General features: G+C 37.0%; 1 protein-coding gene across 9 annotated transcripts in view; it reads left to right on the top strand.

Moving 5' to 3' along the window:
- The first annotated feature begins 737 nt into the window (after positions 1-737).
- Positions 738-14812, top strand: part of LOC127627527 (mitogen-activated protein kinase 10) — an 88728-nt gene continuing 74653 nt past the window's right edge. For all 9 annotated transcript variants that reach the window (XM_052103954.1, XM_052103955.1, XM_052103950.1 and 6 more), the window contains exon 1: positions 738-977. Coding sequence is in view for 7 of the 9 variants with exons in the window: in XM_052103950.1 (XP_051959910.1) it covers positions 975-977 (3 nt within the window). In the remaining 2 variants the exon portion in view is untranslated. The remainder of the gene's footprint in view (positions 978-14812) is intronic.

The raw sequence follows: 14812 nt of genomic DNA on the forward strand, positions 1-14812 counted from the left end.
ATTTGGAATTTTAACTAGTAAGAAATTATAGGCTAGATTGCTGATGTGAATTTGCATTTTGAACAATATATATATTGTGTTTTTTTTTTCACGTGCAGCCTAATGACATTATTTTTAAAGCGTTTATACTACTGAAAAGCTAATTATAAAATAATTAAAATAATTTTAATTAGCACTTTTAGTAATTCATTGGCTGATATCAAGAATATGAATAGCTTTTGTAACTAGTAAAAAATTAATTTATATAGGCTTATCTAGCCTATAATTCATATCCTGCACGTGATGACATGCCGAAAGGGCTTGCCTTGACAACATGTTGAAACCAAAAACAACGCAACATTTAACATAATTTTCTCGAGCTTGTTGGAAAATTATGTGGCACTAAACATAGCCTTATAAGAGTCATAGACATTAAAACACAAACTTACAAAAACCCAAAAGATTTGGTGAGTCGTTTCAAACCAATTCATTTCAACAAACAGATTCGTTCACACGAATCCGATGCTCTGTGATGCTGCTTGTCCGGGCCGTGTGCTTCTCTCTGCCCGCCCCCAAAGGCATAGTCGGCGGTCACGTGCGCTAAAGCGCACCAATCTTGTGATGCGAGATCACAGCGCTGCTCATCTCCTCACCCCTATGAGACCGCTCTCGGCTTTGACGTCATCGTGCGCTCCTCCGGTTGCTATGGCAACCCGCCTCCCGCACCGTCCTCCCCTTGTCCATCCCTATGCTGGTAGGATCCATAATGGTCCAGGCAGCATCATGCAGCACAATGGTCGCTAGACAGTGAGCGCGCAGTGATTCAGCATCGCAAACTCGGGCTGTTACCCATCTCTTTTTGCTTTAGCTACGTTTCTTTCTTTGTATCATTTTCATCCGTCCTCATCGTTGTCTTTTTAAACCGTCTTCAGTCGGGATGTTTTGAATAGGACTGGACTGTCACCGGAACGGGATCTTCAGGCAGCTGGCACGGAATGGTAGGTCGTTCGGCCGGTGGGAGATGTTGATGCGGGATACTGAAGGGTGGGGTGATGCATATTGATCGCTGTGAAGGTTAATGAAGTCGATGTATTTGTGTCAAAGGAAAATACATGATCAGTCACTGGCGCGCACGGGAACGAGCAGACCCCAGAAACGCTGGGAATTTGCAGGATCGCTCCTGTGTTTACCAGATGTGAATGCGTTAGTGCACATCCATCCATGTTTTCCTGCATCACTCACTACCCTGCATCATATGTCCTGTATCAGCAGGCCTTTGTTAGAATATGGATCGATATAGGCTAATCTGGATTGGAATAATCTTACATCAAAACAATGAAAATGAATGCAAAAACAGATTCATATCTTAGTCTTTTGTATATGCTGTTTAATTCCATTAGCCTATAAAGTCCTCTTGTATTAAATAGAGACCATTTTGTTTTAATCAGTCATAATTATTGAATGTGAAGTCTTTGAATGGCACATTATGAGACTATTTGTCATGTTATATTTTGAAACGTTTATCAAAGCCTATTTGAGTAGAGTTTAAAATGGAGCTTTATGGTGAAGATGAACCTGGTTGATGTGTATTTAAAAAAAAAAAAAAAAAAGTCTTGTAGTTAGGTAACAGAAGAGGACATATATCTTAACCACTTATGTTTATAACAGGATACACTTGTCAATGATTTAATTTGCTGCATTCTGATTTAGTGATAGCCTATCCTTCAGTACTTATGGTTGAAAATGACCATCACTCAGTTATAATAAAAAATCTATGCTATTGTTTTGATGCATTTTTGCAATGTACCTTTCAAACGTTGCATTTTAACAATTTGGAGTGCTGGTTCCTGCAGGGTTTGTCAAGGAGCAATTCATAAAAATAATGAGGGACATCCAAGGACCAATCATCCATGTACCTTCCATAGCTCTCCAAAAAAGACCCCATATGGGTAATTAGCCTGTTCCATTGTGTCTATATATTGTTTAATAACATACCAGTTGGTGCATTGACTAGGTTTGGATCATGGCTCTGTGTCAAAGGTCATTATAATCATCTGAACTGTTTTATGCTCTGCATACGCTGACATTTGAAAGATCAAGAAAAGCGCCTTGGGAATGAATTATTAAAGCAGTTGGCATCTCGGTGCATTTGACTTGGATAGTCTCTTCAAATTGACCTGACTCCTAGGGGATGGCCACTGTTTTTCCAAGAATCTGCCTCTTAATAGTCATCAATAGACTCTCCTGTGAAAACAGATATCCCACTGAGGGCAAAAGATACATGCAAGCATTGGCAGCATTGGCCAATGTAGAAAAATGTGTAATTATATGCTATTAAGGCTTTTACATCTGAATAAATTATTGTGAACAGCGTAAGATTGTCCCATATTGTTACGGGACAAATTATAGACAAGGTTAGAAATGTTATTATCAATATTTCTTTGTTTTGCTTGATTGTTTATTTGCCTCTATAGTAATATAGCTATTGGGAATATTAATGTTCGATCAGTAACCCCCTCTAGTATGAATCATATCTTGTTTTCTTATGCCATGTCCATGATCGAGTGGAAATATGGTTCTCTACTATTATGTTATACTCATATAACAGTAAACAAGTATTATGCAGTGTTTTCATGCATTGAAATGTGTCTTGAGGTCTTAAATGACTAAAAATGACATGTTTGTAAATGTCAAATGTAACTGTCAATGAGCTCTTTGAGGTTACACAATCATAATTTTAGTGTCTGCCATTAAGGAACAGAACCATTTAATATTTTATTATTTGGAGCCAGTAGCTTGTTCTGCCGCCAGTTGATTGTGGGTAGGATTATAGTGGGCCACTGTTAAGCCATATTGGTGTTGTAATGTTTCTGTTCCAGGCCCATATTTTGCAACTAAATTCTGTGTTTTGCTGGCCAAAACCATTTGTAATGAGATAGCAGATGATGTCAGTACTAGCAAGTATGGTCAGAGAAATAGATAGTATTGGAGTGGTATCAAACATCACCAATCTACTGGGCAATATTTTAAATATTTAACATATTACTGGCTTGCGCTATGGCTAATTGGATGATTTTGGAGGTCATCGTCCTTATTTTAAGAGGCCCAATGAAATGGTTTGATAAGTGCATTTTTCTAGTCTTTTTTGGAGTATTTCCTGTTGAAACAGGAAGTTGGTGGATCTGTTTTGTTGTTTTTGAAATAGCCAATATCTTAAGTTTGTCACAGCCCTGCAAATCCATAACTTCACAACTTGCAGGACTACCATAGATGAAAGCAATGAAAACACATTCATATTGAATAAACATCAGGCACTTGCCTTGCAACCAATTGATTTGAAAGCAAATTAAGTATTAGCATCAGCAAAACCATAGTCACACAGACAAACTATGATTTGCTACTTGCTATGCTAGTCAGAGGCAAATGGTGTAATTTATCTTAAAGAGCATTTTACTGGACAGAATTGTTTACGGCTCTTGGAACAAGAAGAGTTAACAATGTTTAAAAAAATTTGAAAAAGAGAAATAATCTTAATTGAATTCATATATCTGAAACTTTTGTTTGGTCAACTATTAGGAGTAGAGCTAGCAAAGAGCTAGCATACACTGGCCTCAAAGGAAACATTTGAAGAGCCACAAAACTCCCATTTTGATTTCATGAAAGTCCAGAAAGACAAAAGTCCAGTGTAAATGAATATAAAAGAATACAATATGTCAAAATGTCATTTGTTGGTGGCCATGTGGTGTGACAGAATGCTGATTATGCATGTAATTATGCAAGAGGAGGGGCTTGGCTGAAGGCAGAGTTCCACCTGCTCCTGTTCTAAGCGACTACATACAGTATCCTTCTATACCTTTCTTTCTTTCTTTCTTTCTTTCTTTCTTTATTTCTTTCTTTCTTTCTTTTCCACCGACATGGTTCGGGCACGGCTGGTTCCTGGGCCAGTACAAATTATCGAACCATTCTGCACATTTCCACCGCAGAAATGGCCATTCCGGGGCCAAAAACCTGGTTCCGCACCAGCCCCAAAAGCTTGCTGGTCTCTACGCAGGAACCAATTAAATCAGGGAATGGAGGGTGGGATAATGCCTTGTCACCATGGTAAAGTTTTCCCAAACAACAACAGTTGCTACCATCTGCAACAAGGAATACTTCTTTCCACTATAACAACAACAAAAAAAACAAAAACAATTATCAGACTTCAAAGCATTCAGGTAACATGACGAAACGAGTGCTCTACATGCGATATGGTATTTACGAAGATCCGAGATAACTAGAGAGATCGCAAAGGAAAAAAAAATACTCAACGAGAATGAATATACAGCAGGAATATATGCACGCCGCCTTCAATCGGACAATGTAAAACGTGGGATTCTCAATCAATAATATGATTTGCTATTGAAAAAAATCTAAATACAACCATCTGCTACACCAGTGTTAATAATGAATCCATTGTAACAGTTTACAGAACGTTGCAAGTTAACCTCAGTTCATATAATATAGAGTAATTACATTACCTGTCGTCTTTAGCATAGATGTCATCTCTGACAATCTTGTTGCACAATGTAGTTATGATGGATTACATTAATCCATATGTTTAAATTTGTCCTCAAAAACAAGAGTAAAAGCTGTATACAAACACACTTTTACACAGCTCAGCCACATCATTAAAACCACCTGCCTAATAGCATTCTGAGATGCTATTATTCTCACCACAATTGTACAGAGCGGTTATCTGAGTTACCATGGACTCTGTCTTGTTTTTGGCACCATTTGGAGTAAATTTTAGAGACTGTTGCACGTGAAAATCCCAGGAGATCAGCAGTTACATAAAAACTCAAACCAGCCTATCTGGCACCAACAATCATGCCCCGGTCCAAATCACTGAGATCAAATGTTTTCCCCATTCTGATGGTTGATGAACATTAACTGAAGCTTCTGATCCATATCTGCAGGATTTTATGCACTGCACTGCTGACACACGATTGGCTGATTAGATAATCGCATGGATGATTGTTGCCAGAAATGAATAATCCCTATAGGTGTTATCCTCATTAGTTACACTGAGTATGTGGATTTCTGATTCAGTTAGAGAGTTTTTCTGCGGATGCATTCATTTTCAAATGCACATACAGGAAAAAAAGCATGTTATTAAGGGGCCCATGTCCCTGCTCAGCTAAGCACTGAGTTCTGATTAAAGCCGTGAATACTGCATCTGCCAGCAAAGGATTTAGCTGAATAGTATTAATGCAGAAGGGAATTGTGGAATGTCAAAACACTGGAATATTTGCACCCTCTGTTTGTTGTTTCTTGATGTGCCTGATGTGTCTCTTGTTTTGGAATATACTTACAAAGTAGAACTAAGAAACCAATAACAAATAAACTGTATATCCAGGGTTCCATGGGTCATGTAAAACATTGACATTAAAAAAAATGCTGTGTGTGTATATATATATATATAATAAAAAACTGAATTCTAGCCCTGGAAAGGTTCTGAAAAATAATTTTGAATCAGTTCATAGTGAATATATGTTTTTCTAGTAACAGTATGCTCGCCTCTAAAAATTTTCATCACATTTTCATCACATTTCACATCACCCTGGCAGGTGGAGAGAGAGAGAGAGAGAGAGAGAGAGAGAGAGAGAGGGCACATAATGAAAAATAGGAAATAGGAGCTTGAGAAGTAAAGGGGTCAGGGGTCAAGAGTGGGTTGGCCCTTTCTGTCCGGTACAATTTGGCCTCATGTTGATCAAGGAGGACAGAGAAATGAATGAACAAGTGTGTTAATGCTCAGGAGAAAATAAAACATCTCAGTATTGTACCCAGACATTCCACCACAACTGAGAGAGGGAGAAAGGGAGAGAGAGAGAAGAAGAAGGTTTTTCCTAATTTGTAGATGTATGGATACATTGACGGATGTATGGATGGACGCATGCATGGATGGATAGATATATAGATGGATAGATAGATAGATAGATAGATAGATAGATAGATAGACAGATAGAGAGAGAGAGAGAGAGAGAGAGAGAGAGAGAGAGAGAGAGGAGAGAGAGAGAGAGAGAGAGAGAAGAATAAGGTTTTTCCTAATTTGTAGATGTGTGGATACATGGATGCATGGATAGATATAGAGAGAGAGAGATTGACTTATTTCCTATGTATTTTAAAATGAATCTAACGGCCTTTACGTCGGGAATGTGAATAATTAGCTGTGCCCTATTGTGACAGAGAGTGTTATGCAAGAGACAACTTTAATTGGCTCACCACACTAATGAGATGTTATTATATTTGCACTTAGTTTGTGTTCCTCTAAATAATCGTCCAAACAAGTATTACAAGTGGCAAATATAATTTCCCCCGGGATAACCCTCTGTCCTGGTGACAGTGTGTGTCAGACTAGTTCCGTTCACTCTTGTGTCTGTCTATTTTCCTATTTGTCTATTCTCTTCATTCAAAATACACTGAAGCAACTGTGAGTCATCTGATTTCATTCCACAGTGAGCTCTGAGCTGTCATGTTTGGATGTATTTCTGTTTTCAGTATTTGGTTGAATGCGTGTTATAGCCGAGCTCATGATGACAGGATTCCTGGCTTTAGCTTCCCTACAGCACCATGGACTTAGAGAGAGGGAATTAGATATGGGAAGGAACAGACGAGAAATAGAGTCCAGTGTGGAATTACTGACATGTTTATTTGATGCTTGTAAGCTGACTTAAAGTTTTCCTGCGGTGCTCAGCAGCAAATAACAGACTAAAATTATGAACGATAAAAGCACTTACGCACACACACAGCAAGAGCTGTAAAGATGCACACATGCAGCTTGCTATGATTGTCAGACACAGTTTTGTATTAAACACTTTCTTGATATTTTTAAACCTTTTGATGATATCTATATTGTACTGTATATATATACAGTACTGTGCAAAAGTTTTAGGCACTTGTGAAAAATATTGAAAATATCTCAATTGCTTCTGTTTCTTCATGTAATCCCAGACTGACTTGATGCTCATTGGGGAGCTCTGTGGGTGTCATGCTATCTGTTGCACATGAACTTCTATTCTAATCTTTTCTATTTGCAAAAGGAATGTTTGGGAGTCTAAAATGTATATTCCTTATTAACACACTAAATATGAAGATATACAGTAAATAAGCATTATAAAGGAATAGTTCACTCAAAAGTGAAAATTATCTCATTATTCATTTACCCTGATGCCATCCCAGATGTGTATGATTGTCTTTCTTCAGCAGAACAGAAATGTAGATTTTTAGAGGGAAATAGAGCTCTGTCAGGTCCTTATAATGGAAGTACATGGGTGCCAGCACTTTAAATCAGTGCTTCCATCCAAGTTTTATTATCGATATATGTTTTACACAATCTTTTCTATTTGCTTCAGAAGACATTCAATGATCAACTGGAGTCTTGTGGATTACTTTTATGCTGCCTAAATATGGCTTTTGGACAATCAAAATGCTGGCACCCATGTATTTCCATTATAAGGACCTGACAGAGCTTTTTCTGCTGAAGAAAGACAGGTTATGGCATCAGGTTAAGTGAATAATGAGAGAGTTTTCCTTTTTGGGTAAACTATTCCTTCAAGAAAAATGTTTTTGTAAAACATCTTATGTGCTTAAGATGTTTGCACAATACTGTATATACAGTATATTATGGCTGTGAATCAAATAAAAACATGTAACTAATTAATCACAGTTTTCTGTGATTATTTGTGATTATTCATGGTACATGGTACGTTAAAACAAAGATTAAAATATATTATAAATTCTGTATATTTACTAAATATTTTGTCTCAAAGAACTTGCAAGAAATTGGTTAGTCATCATTTATTTTAATTATTTAAATATAAATAATATATATAATAATAGTTAATTATACACATTTTTGCAGGTATAAATGTTTGATTCATGTGCATGTATAAATGCCAAAAAATAAGTTAACATGTTGTTATTAATATGTTGTTAATAAATCCAGTGGACTTCTTTAATTGTAGGAACCAATGGTCAGATGTAATTAATATTAAGCATTATTGGCAAGATTCATTTAAGTGTACATTGCCAGTGCATTATTAGACACTAGAGATATAAAACATTCTGTCTCTATCATGCACACGTTGGGTCTCTCTTGCACGGTTTCGGTTTTGACACTGGTTCAGATGTTTAGGCGATGCGAAGAGATCAGGCAGTTTGCTCGTATCTCTCCCATACCTGGCTTACCACTTCTGGTTGAAGTCTCCATTCTTCATACATTAAATCCGCACACTGTTGTAGCTTGAAAATCTTTATTAGCTACAGTATTTCAGTCAAATATCTTGTTTGGGCATTCTATTAATTTCTCTGAAGATTCTTCCAGTTGCAAGTATATCACAGTTACCATCATGATTTACCTGACAAGTTTCACCTATTGTGCTCGACTGAACCATATAGGCTAATGTTAATGCTGGTGGACATCCTCCTGCTGACATGAACAAATTTGTTTTTACGCTAAAGCTTCATGTCAAACCATTTTATTGACCTCTTGGACTGTTTGATTCACAAAAGAACCTCCGGCAGCCAAAACATGCAATTACAGTAAGTTTCTCACTTTCTTTGTGACCACACCAACGTGTTTGCTAAATCAAAATTCTGAAAATGTGATTCTTTTTAAAACCCTTTCATTACTGCTCTGCATATCCCTATTCTCATTTCCCAATGCGTCTGATGCCTTCCTTATATGGCATTTTCATGGGCGTGAATTATGATAACTGTGAATGAACATGCACATGGCCCATATTTCGAAACATTTGGAATTCACATAAATGTGTGGGGTTTGAAGCTTTCATGAATGAATTTCGTGAAGGTCCATTTTACTTGCAAATTACTCTGTATTTACTCATATATTTCTGAAAGTTTCTTGAATGAGGCCTAAACAGTTTCTGTGCTAGGATGTGCAGTCAAGTCGAGTGTGTACCTTTTAGAAATTTATATATATGGCAATTTTAGAAACAGGAAGTGGGGAACAACATTAGTGAAGTTTCAGGAAGTTAAAAAACAGATACTGCATTAACTGCATTAATTTCCCCAGCCCTATATATATATATATATATCTGCAGCATGTCATATTGAGGGGTCATTTAAAATAGCCTGGCCTTCCCAAGAGCTAGGACACATAACACTTGCTAAAACAGGCCTCTCTCTTTTGCTCTCTTTCTGTGCATTCATTCAGACTAAAAGCAGGACTGAGAAATGAGAGTGGACTTAAAGTGTAGATTTATATAGAAAAATAGACAGACAGTCAGTCTGACAGATAGATAGATAGATAGATAGATAGATAGATAGATAGATAGATAGATAGATAGATAGATAGATAGATAGATAGATAAATAGATAGATAGATAAATAGATAAATAGATAGATAGATAGAGAACATTTGGACATCAGCCAACCTATCTGCCATAGCTTGCTGCTATGCAGTGGTGGACGAAGTACACATACCATGTACTTGAGTTAAAGTAAAGATACTCAAGGTAAAATATTATTCAAGTAAAAGTAGAAGTGCTGCCTTTAAGAGTCACAAGACTCTTGCTTAACTCAATCTAAATGAAGACTAATGTCACTCTTGGCACACCAATCTATTAATAAAATGACATTAATTAGTCAGATGTGTGTGTATATATATATATATATATATATATATATATATATATATATATATATATATATTTGAATTGAATAAATTTTTTGTGTGTTTAATTTTGGAGGGAAGGGGACTGTTATACCCATAAGGTATAATACATTTACAGTATTTACTGTATATATTTTTCTCGAGTGTCTATGGTCATAAATATTAACATCCTAATGTTATGATACATTCACATAAACCTGCACAACGCCATTAAATATATATATATATTCTATGTTATGGGAGCAGCCAATTTCCCTCCAAAATTAAACACAAAAACGTATTAATGCAGTGTTTCTGCTACTCCCCAGAAAAAAAATGCTATTATATGCAAGTCATTTTAGTGTCAACATAATAAGCAATGTACATTATGCGTCAATATTTACCGATAATTGCTGCAATAATAGCTGCTGCTCTCTGCCCCGCTTAAAATCATTGGCAAGGCAATTTGTTTGGAACTATTGAGAGCTACACGAATCATGTGACCGCGCGGCGGCGAGATCACTGTCGCAACTGTCTATGTTCGCAACTCTCATATTTAACGGCTCTGGGGTGTATTTCCCATACAACGACGTAACTTGCTGCTCCACTACCGTAGTACGAAGCACTGTTGAAGAAATCAACTTGCTAGTCACGACAGTTTCACGAAACCGTATTGTCGCAAATTGGTTGTCAACCATGTTGGTTAATGATGTCACACATGTGGTGGAGTAAAAACTACTTTTAATGAATCTGTCTGCGATCGAATTAATGCTAGATGTTTTGCTATAAATTACGGACATGTCATCTGAGGACTATCTCATATTTTTCTCAGTTATTTGCTTTATTTCCAGATTCAATCATAGGCTCGTTCTTACGCACTAGAGCACGTTCACACATGCGCACTCTTCAAAAACGGTGCTTTAAATCTATTGACAAACTAAAAGACATAAAGGACATTTGTATGTCTTCTAAATAAAAGATACTGATTGTACTGAATGTCATCTTGCTTATTTGGCTCAAGATAATAATTTATTAAGCCCACATGTTATAATAACAAGAAACTCTGCTTCTAACCACAGGTCGAGAGCTGTCGTTCCAACCACACAACTCTGCAATGCTGTTTGCAAATGTTCGTTGGAACGATGGTTTCGGGAAACACCGACTTGTTGAACTATGATGATAACGGCGGAACTTGCGACCATAGTTGGCTAACGATGCTTTAGGGAAACGCACCCCTGGTTCGCGCTTAGTAGATGCCGCCAAGGCAAGTTCAAAACAAAGCGCAGCTGTACTGTGATTGGTGGCTCGTTTGACCATTTACGTTTTTATCCACTCATAAATAAAAAGGAACGACTGATTTTGAAAATGTAGTAGAGTAAAAAGTAAGATATTTGACTTTGAAATGTAGTGGAGTTAAAGTAAAAGTCTCCCCAAATTTAAATACTTCAGTAAAGTACAGATACGCAAAAAAGCTACTTAAGTACAGTAACGAATTACATTTACTTCGTTACTGTCCACCACTGCTGCTATGCCCACATGAAAGACACTCCTGATTGACTGTGTGAGCTCTATCCTTCAGGGATGCTGCATTGTGATTGGTAGAGTTCAGCGAGAGACCATGCTGTTGTCACAGTAAAGAGGATTTAATATTAACACAACAGTGAGTGACATTTGCTTTGGACACTCTGTCATCTGTCATTGTGAACGAAATATGAGTTTTCAACCCTTTTCTTCAGTAGTCGTTTGAAAGATGACTGTACAGCTCGACAAATGAGTGACAAGATAATACGAATCATAGTCATTGTGGTGGAGAACATTGCTGTTGACTTCTTGAGCATTTTGGCAGTTGCTAAGAGACCCATTGAGTCACCTCAGATCATTTCAGAACATGATGAATGCTGGGATAACAAGAGAAACTTAAAATGGCTGATTGTGGGTGGGGTTTGTTACAGTTTGTGGGAGGTGCTTGTTAAATATTCCATTCAGGGAGTGGAGGATGGTACTCAGATATCTGTTAAAATGACTGTGTCACTCAAATGGTTAGCTCTCTTCCAACACCTAGTGAGCGGTTTCCTTAGATTGCATTTTAAGGCATCATTGGTGCTTGAAGGCTGTTCTAAAAAGTAGGGAGCAACACTATGACTGCCTTCGAAGGTAGATCTTTTTGATCAGATTCTAAGGCAATTCCATAATGCGTTGTGTTGAACTTTGTGTTGTTGGATGAAGCGAGAAAAATGTTGAACATATACTGTTATATAACTCAGCATTTAAAAGTACAAGAACATTTTCTAATCTAATTAAAATGTAATATTTTACCCAATATTTGGAGTTGTGTATTTAGTTAAATGCGTATTCGAGAATTAGAGTATCATGTCGTTAACGTAAGCAGCATACTAACGTCAAACTCGATTACGAGTCACAAATCAATTATAGAGCGTTCACTTATGAGGTTCCAATTCATGAGGTTAGGACTAAAATATTGCCTTAAAAGCCATTCACGTTTTTTTTATACTTGATATAGCATCTAAAAAACGTAGTGCATGGGCGAAAGGTTGAAAAAAAGCGAAAGGCGGTGCGTCAAGTACGTGTTTACAAAGGAAAACAATACACAGCATAAAAACACAAAGCGCAGATGGAAACAGAGTTGGAATGGTCCCTTAAAAGGTATATGGCTAAGTAGGCAGTAGACACTAAGGAGCTGTTCAGGCCGAATGCATTCGTGCACTAAAAAACCTAGACCCAGCACAACAAATTAAACAGAACGCAGATGCCCAGAGTTGTGTTTTAGAACTTCTTTTTAACATCTTTTTAATCTGGCATGTAAAAAATGTGCCTGCATGAGATGCTGAGAAAAAGGCAAGAAGTTGTGCAATATTCAAAGTCGGACACCAAGTCGTGTTTATTGAGAACAATCCCCAAGGCAACTAGCTTTTGGATCAGGGCTAATATGGTTTTTTTCTTTCTTCATGAGATCTGGATGGCACGGTAAAAAACTGAAAAGGATTTTGAGTTAGTGTTGGTTAACGACTGAATAATGCACTTAAACTCATTAAAAAAAGTGCTTTATGAATAACTAACTGACTAGATGTCCATTTATTCCTGGCTCTTAGAGGGAAAAAATACATTGTGATATTCACAAACCCACATATGTGACAAAAAGAGTATATAAATCAATTTCACTTCCTATTGTGCTGTTAACTTCCATTAAAGAATACAATGATATGAATAAAAATAACCAGCAGAGAGACAGAGACCTAGTGAGCGTGCTCTATTCTGCTCTATGGCATGAAGATTAATACGGCCCTCCAGTATCTATGGACACACTCAATTCAATAACATTAAAAAATGCTCCTTTTTATTTTTGCCCTATTCATTTATTTAATAAGTTAGATTAGGACACATGTGTAAGACACAAAGCAACATCTTTGGGTCTTACAATCTTTTTCAATTATCTATTAAGAAAAGAGAAATAAATATGTAAATTACATATTCATTTATTTCTCTTTGCTTAATAGATCATTAAAAAAGATTGTAAGACCCAAAGATGTTGCTTTGTGTCTTAGAAATGTGTGCTGTCTAATCCCCATTGTTTATTTGCAGCCATGGGGAATTCATTTAAAAGGGGTTGAAAGTTATTGCCAGTCAGAATGGTTTAAGGACTTGAACTTGATCGAGACAGATCACATTATTCCCTTATCACTCTGTGTTAGCTATTTTAGTTCGCCGATATGGATAGAAATGATAGGATTACATAATGCCCACAAATGAGACTTACACACTAATCACAAGCCACTGTTCTTTAAAAGAAATTTGCTTCATTAGATGCATTATTATAATCTGATCACATTGGGCAGTCTAATGATCAGCCACGCACAAAGATGTGTTGTCAGATTAATGTTGAAAACAGATCTTAAAATCCTAGTCCTAATCCAGCTCTATCGGGGATTGCATGTATTTTGGTGTTGGAATGGAAAGATACTCCTGGATTTTCCCCCTCTTTCTTTTTTTACCTCTGTCAGTCATTGGTGGTGATTGGCATGGATTGGGATCCATATTTGGACACGGATATACAGTGCTGATGTCATACAACTGGTATATTTACAGCCTGGGCAGCAGTCATATGTAGTTTCTACATGATATGAAGTAACTCCAACCCAACAGTTAGCGTCTTCAGACACCCAATGAACACTTTTTTTCTCTCCAAAATTATTTGAAAATTAAGGTTGGATTTCCATAGTTTCTATTGGGCTGCTGTAGCCATGATAATCACATGAATAAGTAGGTGTACATACTGTAGCTCTATTCCAAAAGCTAGTGAGCTGTCTTGCTGTCTACAGCCTATTGAGTTTGACATTAGCATATTGCTAAGCTATCAATCCTATAATCCAAAAGGCATAAAAATACACACCCAAACATTTTTCATTAGAGGGAACTAGTTTTTATTGATAATTTTCATTATTTAATGCAGTTGCAAAACATTCTAGAATTGCCTGATCCATGAAGGATACGTTGGCAATGCGTTGGCCAAGAGTTTGCATTTTGTATACTTGCATGAAGGATGTTTCTGGCCTTAGAATTTTACCTAAACAAGGTATCTTACTAGGCAAGAAAATGTTGTTGCCCAGCTTTTGGAACAGCCTTTGCATCAACAGCAGCCCTAACCCAACCAATCCCTAACCTATGATGTCTGATGTTGTCTTCTAGGTTGACAGCTCAATAGGTTGTGGAACTGAGCTTTTGTTTCCTGTACTTCGGGGTCTACAGTCTTGGCAAAACATAAACGCAAAGAAATGTACATGGGTTTTTCATGTTTCATGGTTTATTGCAAACTAGTTATTTGAGTTATGAAATTAAATTGTCAGGATTAGGGAAAATAGAGGTTTTGGTGTAAATAGTGAACAGAATTGATCATGAATGAACATTGTAATTACACAGACTTCACTGTGAATTTGGCTGTCTCTGCTTACTGAAATTCAAGCCCATTGTACAAAGTCCCTGAATGCTGTTCCTGGTAGGCAGCAGAGGCCCTAACCCCAGCCCTATTCCTAACATTATTGAGCCTGTAATGGTGCATTCACTTACAACACGAAGAAAATTTTCTCGTGCGAGTTTGACCACTAGATTGTAAATTTGTGTTAAACTCGCGTTTGCGCGAGTAACGTGAACCCACGAGTATTCCCC

Source organism: Xyrauchen texanus, chromosome 34 (genome assembly GCF_025860055.1).
Source record: "Xyrauchen texanus isolate HMW12.3.18 chromosome 34, RBS_HiC_50CHRs, whole genome shotgun sequence".
In the NCBI taxonomy this organism is placed as follows: Eukaryota; Metazoa; Chordata; class Actinopteri; order Cypriniformes; family Catostomidae; genus Xyrauchen; species Xyrauchen texanus.